A 15,316-nucleotide genomic window follows, 5' to 3' on the forward strand; every position below is an offset into this window, starting at 1 on the left:
TGACATTGACAGTTTTGCAATGACAGCCTAACCACAGCCTCAGATATGCTGGGGAAAAAGGAAAAGGCAGATTTAGCAGAGCCCAGTTATAGCAGCAAATCTGTGAAGGCACAGAGTAAAATATTTACCTTCTTCTGCCTCTGGCTCAGGAGATATCTTTCCTTTTAGGATTCTTGAAATATGGGCAACAGAAGCTTTTACTTTGTTCTTCAGACTCTGCTCCACTGACTGCTCCACTGAATGAGACCTTGCATATGGCTTAAAGAGCCCCGGCTTGTTGTAGAAGGAGCTTTTCTGCTTACCACTTGAGCTCTTTTGGGGGCCGTACATTTCTTTATGACTCTCTGACCCTTTCCCCATGGCTAATAAGTTAGTTGCCTTTGAATCCTCAGATATTTCCAAATGGTTCTTCCTGTTCTTGTCCTCTGCCTCTTCTCTGATGCACAGTCTTTTATCCTTATGCAAATGTCTTGCAGGAGGTGACCTTGCCCTTTCACCAAAAGGTATAAACCGTCTACCAGTTGGTTTGGGTGGAGGCTTCCTATAGTTCATAAATTCAAATGGAAAATAGACAATGTCATACAAGTCAGAGAAATTCAAATAGGCAGGCTCTACCTCTGATATGTCAAGTTTTGGAGTTCCACTGCCAAGACTGGGCGTTTCGTCCGACAGGTCTTTGATTTTCACTAAAGAAACTTCTGGGTGTTTACCAGTGTCCTTGCTCACCGTCACTTGGCTGGGTCTTTTTCCAGTGTCCAGGCTATCTGTTGAGGAAACACTCACTTGACTGGAAGTAGGGCTTTCAAACGCTAAGTCCTCCAGATGCTCACATTCATGAGGAACCATCTGTACTCCCTGCCCTTCCAGTACCACTGACTCCTCACTCACAACAAGATAGGGTTCTGCAAGGTCATCCAGCTCAGAAACTTCTCTTTTACCCCCTTGTACCGAAGGGAAGGAGGTGTCCATGGGCGCTTGGGTACCTAGGCCTTTGTAGAACATCTCTGTGGGAGCAGAGATGGGCTTTCTGCATTCCTCCTCACCAGAGACTGACTCTGCCCAAACATTCATCTCTTCAGAGAGGGAAACCATCTCATCCACTAAGCCCTCCAGCACAGCAGACTCCTCATCACTGTAAAAAGAAGACCTGTGATGTGAGAGCTCCTGACTTTGATCCTTGCCGAGTGATGGGGGGACAGTTTTTCCAGCATCCCAGCTTCCACTTTCTAAGGCAACACCTCTACCCTCGCCATAAACCTTTGGATATGCCTCATATTCTAGCTCATAAACTGAAGCTGGAGCAACTTCTGGTGGTGAAGCAGTTAAGACACCCGGAGGCCCACTCTTCAGATCAGTAGAAACTCTGCCACCGGGACAGACAACCCTGTGCTGCTCAAACACCTGATGTCCAGCCTTGGGGACGGGAGCAGGCATTGTCTGTCCAGCTGCTCGGCTTGCACTTGCTGTCACGACAGATCTCACCTCACTGCGAAGCGATGCCTTTGAATGTTCTTGCTTTTCCCTCTCACAGGCTGAAGGGAGGCCAGTATTTTGGGAGGACACAGTTCTAGCTGGGTGTCTGCTCTCCAGAACAGCAGGCACCGTGCCACGGCCTTCAGAAACTTTCTGGGGTTCAGCTCCCTCGATTTCAGCCTCATGGGCCAAACTGGGAACAACCTCTGTGACAGCTGAGCTTTCATTCCTCAAAGCAGCAAGCCTGTCCTTGCTATGAGCTGGCCATTCCCTTTCTGCCTTCTCTGCTCCATCGGAGACCAAAGTCAGCATTGATTTTGGTGGTGGGACTTTTGGAACGAGATGCTCTCCCTTCAGGACGGCTGATTCTGTGTCTACGTGAACAGCAGCCCTCTTGCGCGCTTGGCTTTCACCATCACGGGCTGATGGTGGAGTGATTCCTGTAATACCCGGTCCTTCATCCTCCAGGACAGCCGGCCTCACCTCTTTATGGGTTTTCATCTTCTGATGAGCACCTTCATCAGCTGTGTGCAGAGCAGTTAGGGTATCTGGCCGTTTGCCCACCGAGGCAGTAGTTGCTGGAACACTTTGACCAGGAAGTTCCCGACTTTTGTCTTTACATACTGGAAGGGAATCTGTTTCTGTTTGTGGGCCTGTTAAAACAGCAGAGCTTTCATGCTCCGTGAGATCAGATTTGGCAACACTATGAGCAGAAGTCTTCTCATGCGAATGTTTCTGCCTTTTGTCTTTCCAAGGTGGAACTGGGGCTGTCCTTTGGATAAGCAAGCTTCCACCTTTTAGGTCCGGATGGATGTCGGAGCTGTGAGCAGACTCCTGGGGCAGATAAGCATCTCCCTTACTCGTAGGGGCCGTCTTGGAGGTGGTCTCTGGCTTTGTGAGAGTTGAAATGGACTGTTTTCCCTCCTGAAAAGCAGTGTCAGAGGCACTGCCAGGGAAAGATTTACCCTCCATGCTTTCATGTTTTTGAGCTGATGATGCAGTTACATCTGAGCACTGGGCAGCTAAAATGGGGCTTTTGCCTTCCAAATCTTTGACTTCCTCCTCAATGTAAGTAGCTTTTGACTTCTTCAGTAAATGTTTCCTATTCTCGCTCCTATGAGGTGACACTGGAAGTCTTTCTAGCTGTTGCACAAAACCAGCTGGGCACCCATAACCCTCACATTGCGTGGAAGGAGGGGGCTGCTCTTCTGCACAATCCTTGCTGGCTCTCCTAAAGTCCTCTTGCTTTGCAGTGTCTACAAAACATCCCTTGCCGGGCCCTGCAGAAATGTCGCAGTGGTCGCTGCCTTCAGCGCAACTTTCCTGTGACAATATATCACAGTCTTCTTCCAAAATATGCTGTTCCCTCACTGATCTTGACGCTCTCAGCCTGTAGTCATCCAGGGAACGGCTTCGGCTGCCACCGGCAATGGCAGGATGTGGTGGTTTCCTTGCAGTGTCAAATGAAGCTGATTTGGTCAAGGAACCAAGCAGACTTTCCCTGTGATCATCTCCATCGTCAGACTTTCCTTCTTCTTCTTCCAGTTCAAACTGCTCTAGGAGGGGTTCACGGAGACCACTGAGGGGCACCTTTGGATATCCAGCTTTCCGGAAAGTTCTTCTGGCTCTGTCCAGGTGCCTTCTGAACTCCCTGCCTGGTGAGGAAGGCCCCCTTGCAGGTAGCTCAGCTGCTTGGCTGTAGAAAGTGCTTTTAATGACACTCTGTCTAGGAACACAGACAGGTGGCTTTTCTGTCCCATCCCCAGCCTTTTCAATTCTGTCCTTATCAGATAAAAATACATCTGTTTTTTCCTTCTGACATAGATGTGATGTGCTTTCTGTGGAAGTCCTCACTGAAGAAGGCTCAGCAGCACCACTTCTTTGGGACTGCTCTGCTCTTTCATCTTGAAGTCTGGGAAGGAGCCCTTCTTCTTTCTCCTTTAAGATACTTGCCATGAGCTCTTTACTTTCTGTAGGTGATTTGTCCCCCACCTCACCTTTCATTGAAGCGTACTTCCTCCTCATGGGTTTTACTGGAGGGACAGAGATTTTGGAGTGCTTCTCTTCTCTTGCATGTTTTGGAGGCTCCTGGTGGCTTGGTGCATCAAATATGGACAAGTGCAGTTCGGGTGTAGAGCCAAAGTGCCTCTTCTTGGGGAAATGCGAGTTCTCATTGTCTGAAGAGGAGCCGCTGGTACTGGATGAAGTGCTTTCGTCAATAAGATGTCGGGAGATGGCCAGGGAGGTGTTGTCGTGAGTCCTTTCTAGGATTTCTGGGATAGATCGCATTACCAGTATGGATTTATAGCACATCAGAGACCGCTGAAGAGCAAAACAAAATACAGCACAATCAGATGGAAACGTGGTGGGAGTATGGTAAAGCAAGCATACCAAAATGAACTTCTGCACTCTTAAATACCACACATACTAGTTTAATAACTCATTGCCACCCTTTTGTACATATCGTCAATCCAGGCTGCATTTGCTCTCCAAGTCTTCCTCTTCTCTCATTCACAGAGTTGAAACTATATTGACTTCAGGGGACATACTTGCCGTTGTGAATGGGGAAGCAGGACCCTGCTTGAGACTTTCAAAGATAATCTGGTCACTCAAAGCAGATGGAAAAGGAGTTTTTAACAGAACACATCAGACAAGACCCTACCTGGAGTAAATGGCCTTAAATCCATCAATTGCAGTAGAACCTACAGTGACTTAAGCCAAGAGAAGACCTACCATACTGTAGGGGGTAGGATTCATCTGCTCTAACTTCTGCCACGTGAGACATCTCAGTTGAAGTTGAGCAGCTGGCCTCCCCTTACAGCCAACAGAGAGGAACAGGCATCTTCAGGAGGCAATCAATCTGATTATTTTAGAGAACTTCAGGAAATGAGGAATCTTCTTGGGACCTGTCTATAATTCAGTACCAATTGCAACGGCACCTAAGCATACCTAACTTAGACACAACCGTGCATCTTACAGGCACCTGCATTAGACCAGATGATTTCCAGGCAGTAAAAGCCTAGATAATTTATTTCTGCCACATCCATTGACCACTCTCTCCTGTGCTTACTCCGCATTCATAGCCAAGCTAAGATCTCTGCTGTGCTTGCTGTCCTAGCCCAACAGACTTGAAAAGGTGGAAACGTAATTAAAATATATATGTAACTAAAAAGAACCAACATAGATTAAGACCAACTCACCTGCCACTTGCTCCGAGCCACGATGAATTTGAGCTGCTTGGTATTAATGAAATGAGCTGCTTCGAGGGGGAGATTATGCTGCCAGGTGGAATGAGAGAAAAATAATTGGTTAAAAAATCCTGACTTCATTTTCTGAGAAGTTTTTTTTTTTTAGGATTCCCTCCTTCCAGAAGTGTTTAATTTAGGAAAGTTACAATAAACCAAGTGCTACAATCCCCTCATGGCTAATTTGTAGACATTCTCAGCTTTTCAATGACAAAAGCAAGCCCTGTTCAATGCATGTCATTAAATTTGGGGTTTTTTTTTGTAAATTTTTAGCTCTTCTCCTTAGCTATTTAAGGCATTGGAATATAAACCATATCTTTGCTTTGCAAAGCCACAGTTTCCTTTCTATACAGATATGTTATATCTGCTCATATCAGCAGTAATGTTTATCTTTTGAAAGAAAGATATTTCGGCATGTAAACACCAATGTGTGTCCTCTTTCTGGAGATCCATGCCTGAGCTTCTCTGCAGGACAGAAAGTAGGAGACCAAGAATAAAAATAAACCAGCAAATAGTATCAAGCAGCTTTAAGAGCTGCCCCTCCAAAGGTCTCTTCCAACCTCAATATTTTTAATGACTCTGATAAGGAACCAGGACAAACTTACCATGAACCACTTGTGGGAAAGACAGTCCGAAGCACTAGGCCTGGCTCTGATAAGAGAAAAGATCAACATTTTAGTAGCAAGTCACTTCCAACAGCAACCACAAGATCTTCCTGAAGTTGCCTGCTTCACGTGGACACATGCATACACTTTTGTTTATGTCCTTAGGCTGCTGTTTTAGAGCTGAGAAACCAAACAGACAGACGGAAGCTTTTGGCCCAAGGTTTCCTTCCCTTGAGGTGAAACGATCTTCCTTTTTCAGTCTGAGACTCCCTGCAGATCCTCAGGAAGACCCCATGACGCTCTGCAGGAAGCCTGTTCAAGGGGGTCGAGAGCAGCCCTAAGAGTGACCTTGACTCTTTAGGTGGCCAGAGCAAAAATATCTTTGGCAGCAGGAAGAAAGAATAGAAATGAACTTAAAAAGCAAGCGCCTGCAAACATGCCTTCAAGCTGCCTTTTGTACTTGAAATTGCATAATAAATGTGGTTAATATTATTTAATTCTCACATAACTCCCTCTATACTTGCTCTTCCCACTTCTCTACGTCATTTCAGAAACTCATCTGCCTGGAGGAGTCAGGGAGTAAGAACATCACCATACCAGAAACAGGCCAATCTGGCAAATTGCCAAGTTGTGTGTTTGGTAATGGGGAATAATAAAGAAGAATTAGGGTATAACGCACCACATCTCACTCAGCTTTCTACTTTTCGAAACGACTGCAGCTCTGACGAGCTGAGATCTGCCTGCTGAGACACCAACATCTTTGCACGCTGGCTGTAGGAAGCAGAAAAGTGCACTCACTTGGGGTCCTGCTGTAGAATCCTTTTCATAAAGTCCTTTGCATCTTCACTCAAGTGAACAAAATCAGGAATGGTCCATGAAATTTCCCCATTCTGGATATTTATAAGGGTTCCTCTGTCGTTCTCCCCAGCAAATGGAGACTTGCATGTTAGGCTTATTTATTGAACACCATAAAATAAAAGGAGACAGAATTTAGACTTTTATTTGCTGTTGAAATGACAGAAGCACAAATGCTTACATCGGGCTTTAAAACACTTGAGGAACTCCATGCGTGGGACTTGCAATGCTTGTGAGCATTGCATCCACTAACGGAGCATCTTTCACCCCAGCATTACATGGCTTTTAACTGAATTACTTATCTCCGTTTCACAGATAATGAATTAAGGGTTTGATTTTGCACACCTCCAGTAGGGTGTTGGCTAAAACAGGCAAGGGGAAGACTGAACCTCATCCACCGCTCTCATCGCTAACTGCAAGGAGAGCGGCTGTCAGGTCTTCAAGCAGGGACAATGACCAAAGCCCTGGGCAACCAGGAAAGAGTGAGTAAAGGAGGAAACCACAAAATAAATAGCCCTCGTTATAGAAGGACTCAATGCTTCACTCAGATCCCTCACTTGAAGGTACTGGAGAGCTCTCACTGACAAAGGGATATTGAATGAGTCTTTCCAAGAAGATTTATTTACCTTAAATACGTGATGACTCCAACAGCCCTGAGGAGAGAGGGAATACAAATGTCAGGTGTTTGTCACTATTTCTCCATCCTTCTCAAGCCCGCAGCCCCTATTCCTGCCACTAGACACCCTGGCACCTTCTTCTCCTCACCTTTCCAAGGAAAATAAATCCCAAAAGCTATTGTTTTCACCCTTCAGTTTTTTTCCCTTCAACATTTTTTATACTTGTTCTCAAGTAATCCTCCATTTTTAAAGCACAGATAGAGGAGAAGACTCAAAATACTTTTTTGGAGTTTGTTTGCCTTTTCTGGAAAGCCCCTTAGGATCATCCTCCCTAGCTGTTGCCTCTAATAAAGATCATCTTCTCTAAGATGCTCCTTTGCATTAATTAGCTGTCAGAGTTCAATTATGGTTGAACAAAATAGACAGAAGGGGCTTTAAAAAGCCCTGATGGGTTATGGATTCTCATTGTTCACTTTCAGTTTCCTGTGTTATTATCACTACTCCATTTACTTATTAACAATAAATGGAAATTCAGGCCATCTAGGGCAAAAGCTTTTTAGAAAGATGACAGGTTACCAGATATCAGTTGCTTTTGACACTGGTGACTGAGAAACAATTTCTGGGGCAACAAACTCCGGAGACCCGTATTTGCTGAACTGAGGCTCAGAGGGCGTGATCTTCTGAGCAAATCCAAAGTCACAGAGCTTAAGGTCTTCCCTTTCAGGATAAACCATGAGGATATTCAGTGGCTAGTGAATGAAATAAAATAAGAGAGAGAAACTTTTCTTGAAAGCAGGCAATATTTTCAGTTGTAAGTAAGAATAACTCAAATAAAGAACGCCCATTACCTGACCAACAAGAGGCTGTGATAAGCTAGACCTGCCATTGCACATTACCTTAATGTCCAAATGAAGGATGTTGTTATCATGAAGATATTTGATTCCTTCCAAAATTTGCTTGATATACAATTTGACCTAAAAATTAAATCAGTTGTTAAATAATTATTAAACATTAATAGTGAATAAGAGAGTCCCTGATTCCACCAACATTTTTAATATATGAGAGAGGGAAAGACTGAACTAGAAATATTTTTAAAACTAGAATGAACTTCTTTTATTAGTCTTGCAGTTGAAATAAGGTGTGAACCAACCATTACCCTGTGGAATGAAGCTGTGCCTCGTGTGTGGCCACATTGCTCTGCTGGAGCCTTCTATATGTGAAAAAGCCCTTATTTAAAAAAAAACCAACCCTACAGACATGTAAAAAAGAGATACAAAAATCCTCATGTTTGATGAACCTTATCAACTCTCTAACTTATCTAATTCAAACTCAACTCTGGCTTGGTGTAAATCAGCCAAACACATTTAAAACACAAATAGATTTTAAAACTATGTTGTAAACCTATTTTCCTGATCATATGTAGATCCAATCTGACTATGACTGAACAAGGAGTGAATATTTACAGCTAGCTTCAGCTTTGGAAATCCTCTACCTTTGACATTTTATAGTGTTAGCTGACATTTTATCTTTAAAGGTCCTTTCCAACCCAAACCATTCTATGATTCTATGATGTTTCCATCTGAGCATTTTTAAGAAAAATCAATTTTACCAATAAATATGGGACACCTGGCTACTAGATGGGAGATGTGAAACATTTTGAACTTTGAGCACCAAGGGTCTCAAAAAAACCCTTAGAAACCATAATTTAAGCCCTTGGTTTGGAGACTGAAAGGGAATGGATAGAAGTAGGGTTGCAAGGGGATAAAGCATTATTAAGTAAGTGAAGATACAGGAGCTCCAGGTGACAGATAGCAAAGGAATGATGATAATAGAGCAAATATCATCTGTATTAGGCTGAATGCAATGCTGGTGGTCAAAACCACTGGCTGTTGCTAGTTATTCCCTGAAGAAACTCAACTTAGTAATGGAAGCTGATGGGGACACATTTTAAAGGCTGATTCTGTTTTGACAGATTATTACTGGTTCAAAGACATTCCTCATATTCAAAAAGGAAAACGCAGCTGGAAGGTACTCTGGTGGTACCCACCAACTCTGGACTTTGAAACGAGAAAGAAAGATTACCTCTGCTTCAGTGACAACACTCTTCTTGAATAAACGGTCAAGGAGCTCTTCGCTGGAGCATCTGGCAACAGCATTAAGGGAAAACAGAACTACAGTTAAATGCTTATTTTTACTTTGCAACCACCTCTATCCAGCTAACAGCAGAATTCACCAGGTGATCTGCATGTAACTCATTAAAGTCTCTACCACAGCAGTGTCCTTCTTGCAGATCTGGGCGGCTCTAAACCTGTGCTCCCTACAAGCAGGAGCATGGTATGGCTTGTGCTAAAAACTACCTGCTGGCGATGGGCTTTTCTGCGCTGCACTGCATTTTCCTGGTGCTCAGCCAGACTGGATCTCATGGAAACGGAGTCCACTTCCAAACATTTCAGAAAAGAGTTTTGGTGCTTAACAACTGATTCATACTTGTATATACAAGTATCATGATTTTTCCTAAAACAGCAGAAACATAGTACTTCAGTGAAGATCTCACAGAGCTATGCTGTCTTGCGGGGCAGAGAAAAATTGTGTGTGTCCTTTTATCTCAGGCAAAACCTAAAAATGGTTAATTGCTTAGTTATTTAATAAATGACCTCTACCTAGTACTTCCCAGCCTCCTCAGACAAGCAGCACAGAAAAGGATACAACTCCAGAATCAAAATCAGTGTTTTCCGTGTTTCAAACTGATCCAGGAGCCTGGTAATTCTGTCATGGGACAGAGAGGCAAGAATATCCCTCTCTTGATGTGCTCGAGCCTTCGTTTTGCTTCGTAGAGGTATGAATTTGGCAGCACAAGACACTCTGTTCCCTTTGTGTACAACTCGTTTCACAAAGCTGAAGCAGCCCCTGCGTAAAAATCAAAGGACAAGCCCTGCTCAGACTTGGTTCAAAGCCCTCTGCACAGCAGGTATAGACCTTTCCACCTCCCAGCCTTTGACAGCTCCCTACTGCTCAGGGCTTAAATTCTCCAACATGAAAAACTCATTTTCTTTTTTGTAAGGTGCTGTTGCCCTCTCCTGGCTGTCTCCAAAACTAAGCAACGAGTTCACATCAAGGCAAAAGCTGTTTCAAGTGATACAGCCTTGTGCTGACAAAGGCTGATGATGCTCTTGGACGGAGATGGTGCTTGTGCATACGTCGCTGTGGGCTTGTGATGCTAACATTGCCAAGAAGCCATACCTAGGCACCTATCCTGCCAGCCTCTGGCTGGTTTTTTTTTTTTCTGGTTGGAGCTACCTGGACCTACGGACTGTATGGACTCTCCCATCCTCTGTCAGAAACCTCAGGAAAGTGTTTCCAGCACACCTGCAATGGGGTGACCTCCCAATTCTGCCAGTACTTTCAGCTTTTCAGATTCTTCCACAGCTAGGTTCACCTCTGCCTCTGGTTACGCATGCTCAGCAGCTCAGATGGGCAATTAGATATTCTCTGGCAGTGATGCTATAGAGTTGGAAAATTCATTTACCTTCCAATCTCCTGCTTAACCTCATAAAGGGAATGGAGCTTTCTTCTGGTGGCCACTTTCTTTGCCGCTTGGTCTTTCTTAGCTTTGAAAATGAAGGAAAATATAAGTGTTAATATTCAGACAACAGTGCCTTGCTCATAGCATGCAAAGTTATTACAGGACAATTTAAGGCAGGAAAAATGACAGATGTCCTCTAAACTTCTGCACAGAATTAAGTGGAGCTGTTTGATGACAAAACCTGTCAATATGAACTTTGGGGCTGCATCTTCACCTGACATAAATCAGAAGATCCAGGCTAAAGAGCAGAACACCACCAGAGATATGGCCTCGCTTATTTCTGTGGCCTATTGTATCAGTTTGCCATGTAGTCTGAAGCAGAGGAAAAAAAAAAATCACATTTGTATATATATGTGTAGGTCATTAGATCATTTGCTCTTAAACTGGATCCTGCCATACTGGTGCTATACAAATATTACGCAGGAATACAGAGCATAAACCACATGGGTACCAGAAGATGACTACAACAGAGTACATATTGCAATGGCTATGGAAGCAACTGCTGCAGCTGAAAGAATGACATTACCTTCATGTACAATCAGCTCTGCTTTGCACAAAACCTCCCCTCCTGCGTTTTTGGCAACACAGGTATAAACACCACCATCTTCTGAGACAGCATTGTCCACGACTAAGAAATATGTCGTTCCTTCCTTCCCTTGATGGAGCCTGTTGCTGTCTGTCAGCAAGGAAGTGCCCTGAAAGAATGAAATGACATTTTGGCACTGGAAAAAACCAAGATGGAAACAGATGTTTCTTCTCTTCAAGAAATGAGATACAGGAGCAGAGCTACAACACAGACCATTTAGGCTAGCAAATCTCACTAACAAAATGAGGACTGAAGAAGTCCCCCATGTCTAATTGTTTCTCTGCTTCCACGTTACCCAATAATATTTTTGTTTCATAACCCATTTGTAGGAATACAGGCTTGGGAGGGATCACCAGGGCTATGTTGGTTTATTTTTCAACTCTCCCAGCACACCGTGCCTGAGCAGTCAGCCCAGGGAGCACGAGGATCAGCTGCTTTGCTCCTGCCTGGTCTCCAGCTTGTGCTGGCACTTGTGCTGCTTAATATATTCATAAATGCTAAGAAAAAAAGGGACAGGAGGGAGTGTGTCTGACACAGAGAGCAGATTATGAAGATTTGCAAAAGGACCTTATGAGGCCACCTGTCTGGGCAGTAAAATGCCAGATAAATGTATATAATACAACAAATGTGAGGTGATGCAACCCTGTTCCCCAAATGAAATGGTCTCTGAGCTGTTCCTTCTTACACTGGAGCAAAACTTTGAGTTACAGTAGGTCACTCCATGGCAGCACCAGCTAAGTGCTTGGTGGTGGTCAAAAAGTACCAGATGTTAGAAATTATTAGAATAAGACAGAATGCATCATCTTATAAATCCTTGGTTTGCCCAGGGTGTGGTAGTGTTGCAGCAATGTTCTTTCTGTAACAGCTTCCAGATGAGGATTGACACAGCAAGTTGGGGCTCTTCAGCCTGGAAGGGAGGATCTAGCAATACGACATGATAGAGCTGTACAGGATTATGAATAGCTTGTGGTAAATATCTACAGAACAGCCAAAAAGAGGTGGCACTTCAGGCAGCATACTGTCATTGCGTTGAACTCCTTGACAAAGGACACTGTACATGCAAGATGTTTGCATGGATGGAAGAGGAGACTAGAGAAGCATGTGGAGAGGTTTACTGTGGGTTAGTGAATAGGTAAATGTTTAGCTAGCTTGCAATTACTCTGAGCTGAATATGTCAGAGATTGCAAGAATATTAACAAGGTGTATCATATATTCTTGCCTTGTTCTTATTCTTTTCAAGGTGTTCAGGTGTGCACACGTGCATGTGTGTGTGCGCATGGGAGGGGGTTCTTTGCATTTTTACTTGTTTTTTTAAGGTTATTTTATTTGTCGTCCTTGCAATTCCCATACAGAAAAAAAAAAAAATGGAACAAAACTCGTGTGTACAAAATACTTAGTTGGACCGACAATCATTATAGAACAACACTGGCTTATTTCAGGGGCATGACAATATTCTGAGGAATAATACATTTTTTCTCCTTCCTTTCTATGGGGTATTCATTGCCCTTGGTCACGCTCACTTTACCAATTAGCTGCAGAAAAGATACAGAGCCTGGAAGTCACACTGACAATTGGAATAAACCACTCTTAATCCAATCCCCGACCCCAAAACTACAGCACACATCTTGGTGGCTCTCAGGCAGGAACCAATCTCCCTTGCTGCCCATCTTGGTCCCCAAAACCACCTTGGTGCCTGTGAAAGGAGCCACAGTGACACCGGAGACAACACAGGGTGAGATGCATGGTTGGTGGTTCCAGCGAGAGCTGCAGCTGGTTTAACAAAGCCTATAGATATGACCCAGAATCAGTGTAAGAGATGTGGGATGAAAGAGCAAAAGAAATTCCCCGCAGAAGTACTGCACTACAGTCCTTTTTGTGGTCTTCACTCCCAGCCAGAGAAAAGGCTGCACTTACTTACCTTAAACCACAAAACGGTTGGCTGAGGGGTTCCTTCAATGACTGCCTGAAATTTGGCACGCTCCCCAGAATTCACCTGCACATCCTCTATTGTCACTTGCATATAGGGAGGACCTGGTGAGACACAAGGGTTTGCTGCATGCCCAATACCATAACTTTATTCATAGTGAGTTACTCAAACGGGATTTATAGCACTGGCCATTTAGGATATAACATTAGCTTAATGTCAAATCAAGAGATGCCACAGCAATATATTTGGGTTTCTTTATACTAGCATTACTTTTAGGCTTCTTATCTTCATGCTTATCTGTTACTTTTTGTTTAATAAACGGTTACTGCTCAAGAAATGGAAAGATTTAAAGAAACAGTCGCCAGGAGTTATTACCAAAAGAGAAGACAATGACAATCATGGGATGTGGGAAAGGGAAACAAGGTTCTTTTACTTACTTGTTGGGGTCTTCTCCTCAGTCTTATACACACAAGTTCTTTCCGTGGTCTCAATATAAACTTCACTGTGTACATCCCAGACCACATCTCCTTCTCTTCTGTACCAGCCTCCTGCCCCTGCGGCTGGTGATGTTCTTTCATGAAGCCCAAGAGAAAAGACTGTTACATAGTCACACACAACTACAGAGATACAGGATTATACCCTGCCATTTATCTGGGTGTTTAACCACCAGATAAATAATTATTTACTTAAAGTTAATACAGAAAGGATTTTGTTTTGGGGGAATTAATTTCTCTCCAACCTTTGCTATCCTTCTTGCGCAATGCGTGTATGAACAGGATTCCAAAAATACTAACAACAAACCTACAAGAATTAGTTCAAGTCACCACCTGCTTCCTCCACCACAGAGGACTTGCTTTTCTTGCAGCTAAGTCTGCCACATTCAGAAATCTGTATATTGAGATGGGTATTTACCTGGTAATAGGAACAGTGCGCTCCTGAGTGCTTTCATCTCCAGCAGCTGTCTCTTCAGAGGAAGGACCAGGGCTGGGCTTTGGCACGCTTGGTTCTTCGGCTGGAACCTGCCTTTGTGCTTTGTCTGGCAGCAGAAATAGGGCAAGTTAGACACGTCACCTGTGATGGCACACCTGAAACCCAGAGCAAACCTTTGGAGCCATCTCTAGTCTGCCTTGTGTCAGAACCAAGTCCGTCTGACCTCAGTTGAGTGCAATCACTAAGAGGAGAAATTGGCCCTTTTGAGAAGACCACGTGAAGCAAAGAGCTTGAATAACATCAGAGAGACTGAATTGTGGCACATTGCCGACTGGGCGAAACTAACTTTTCTGTAAGGAAACACACACAGACAAAAATAGGAAAGGTAGTCAGTAGGGACAGGAAGAAATAGAATGACTGGAAGGATAGCGTGAGTTCAATACCTCCTTTATAGGAGATAATTTAACTGTGTTTGAGTTCCAGCTCATGGCTATGATGAAATCATAGAGTCATAGAATCATTTAGGTGGGAAAAGACCCTTAAGATCATCGAGTCCAACCGTTAACCTAACACTACTAAGTCCACCACTAAACCATGTCCCTAAGCTCCACATCTACGCATCTTACAAATACCTCCAGCGATGCCCAGCGTTAGCTTCGTACACATGAATGCTTCAATTAAACTTTGCGTTACGAGAACAGTTCTTGACTTACTGGTGCAATCACAGACAGCATCAGTGAAATGAGTAAGCTTACATCAATGTAAAACTGGTGGTCAAGGCAGGCCCTGGCTGGGGGTACAACTAATATAAAGATAATATGGAGGTATGCTGATACAGAGGACCTGGTGATGTTATAACATGAGCATTGGTGCACCTCCACTGGGTTCTTTGAAAATGTCCTCATACAACTCTGTTACACCAGAACAAGGTTTGGCATCTGGGGCTTATAGGAACAAGGAAACAAAAAGATGGTGCAGCTTGATGGCAGTTCAGGTATTGCTCTTTTATTATTCATTATTTTATCAGATATATCTTCAAAAATTACTTTGATCTTCCATTCCAAATGTACCTGATTGTCTTTTGATATTGACCATTAGAGTTACCCCATAGGATAAAACGCATCATCTCCTTTTTCATCTGAGGAGAAAAGGTTAAATCAAGAGGAGTCTTCTCCCCATCAGGAAGGGCCCTTTTGGGGAGCACTCTAGGGATGTTTGGTACTGGCTGGTTTTGGAAAAGTGCAACAGTTTCTAGAAATCACATAAAACATCTCTGTTGGGGTGGAAAACATGGTTATTCTAGGCATTACTGGCAGGGTCAGAGGTCCCAGGTTGGTGGGATTGTGCTTTCCTGTTGCCAGCACTATCAAAATATTTGCCTTCTTTTTATTCAAAGCATGTGATCATAGGGACAGTTGTCAAGTCTCCATCTTATTGAAATAATTCCCTGTTATTAATAACACATTTAGTTTTCTCAGATGAAAGGACTGGAAAA

At 43.6% G+C, this 15,316-nt stretch overlaps 1 protein-coding gene across 15 annotated transcripts in view; it reads right to left on the reverse strand.

Annotated features, from left to right (window-relative positions):
- Nucleotides 1-15,316, reverse strand: part of OBSCN (obscurin, cytoskeletal calmodulin and titin-interacting RhoGEF) — a 194,269-nt gene that overhangs the window by 12,468 nt on the left and 166,485 nt on the right. For all 15 annotated transcript variants that reach the window (XM_052808313.1, XM_052808371.1, XM_052808303.1 and 12 more), the window contains 14 exons: nt 13,804-13,927; nt 13,329-13,462; nt 12,883-12,995; nt 10,905-11,073; nt 10,322-10,403; nt 9,502-9,702; nt 8,878-8,938; nt 7,692-7,769; nt 7,372-7,544; nt 6,805-6,831; nt 6,122-6,274; nt 5,324-5,369; nt 4,674-4,751; nt 129-3,795 (listed from right to left, as the gene is read on the reverse strand). In XM_052808313.1, the coding sequence (XP_052664273.1) occupies nt 129-3,795; nt 4,674-4,751; nt 5,324-5,369; nt 6,122-6,274; nt 6,805-6,831; nt 7,372-7,544; nt 7,692-7,769; nt 8,878-8,938; nt 9,502-9,702; nt 10,322-10,403; nt 10,905-11,073; nt 12,883-12,995; nt 13,329-13,462; nt 13,804-13,927 (5,106 nt within the window). The remainder of the gene's footprint in view (nt 1-128; nt 3,796-4,673; nt 4,752-5,323; nt 5,370-6,121; nt 6,275-6,804; nt 6,832-7,371; nt 7,545-7,691; nt 7,770-8,877; nt 8,939-9,501; nt 9,703-10,321; nt 10,404-10,904; nt 11,074-12,882; nt 12,996-13,328; nt 13,463-13,803; nt 13,928-15,316) is intronic.

Source organism: Harpia harpyja, chromosome 1 (assembly GCF_026419915.1).
Source record: "Harpia harpyja isolate bHarHar1 chromosome 1, bHarHar1 primary haplotype, whole genome shotgun sequence".
NCBI lineage: Eukaryota > Metazoa > Chordata > Aves > Accipitriformes > Accipitridae > Harpia > Harpia harpyja.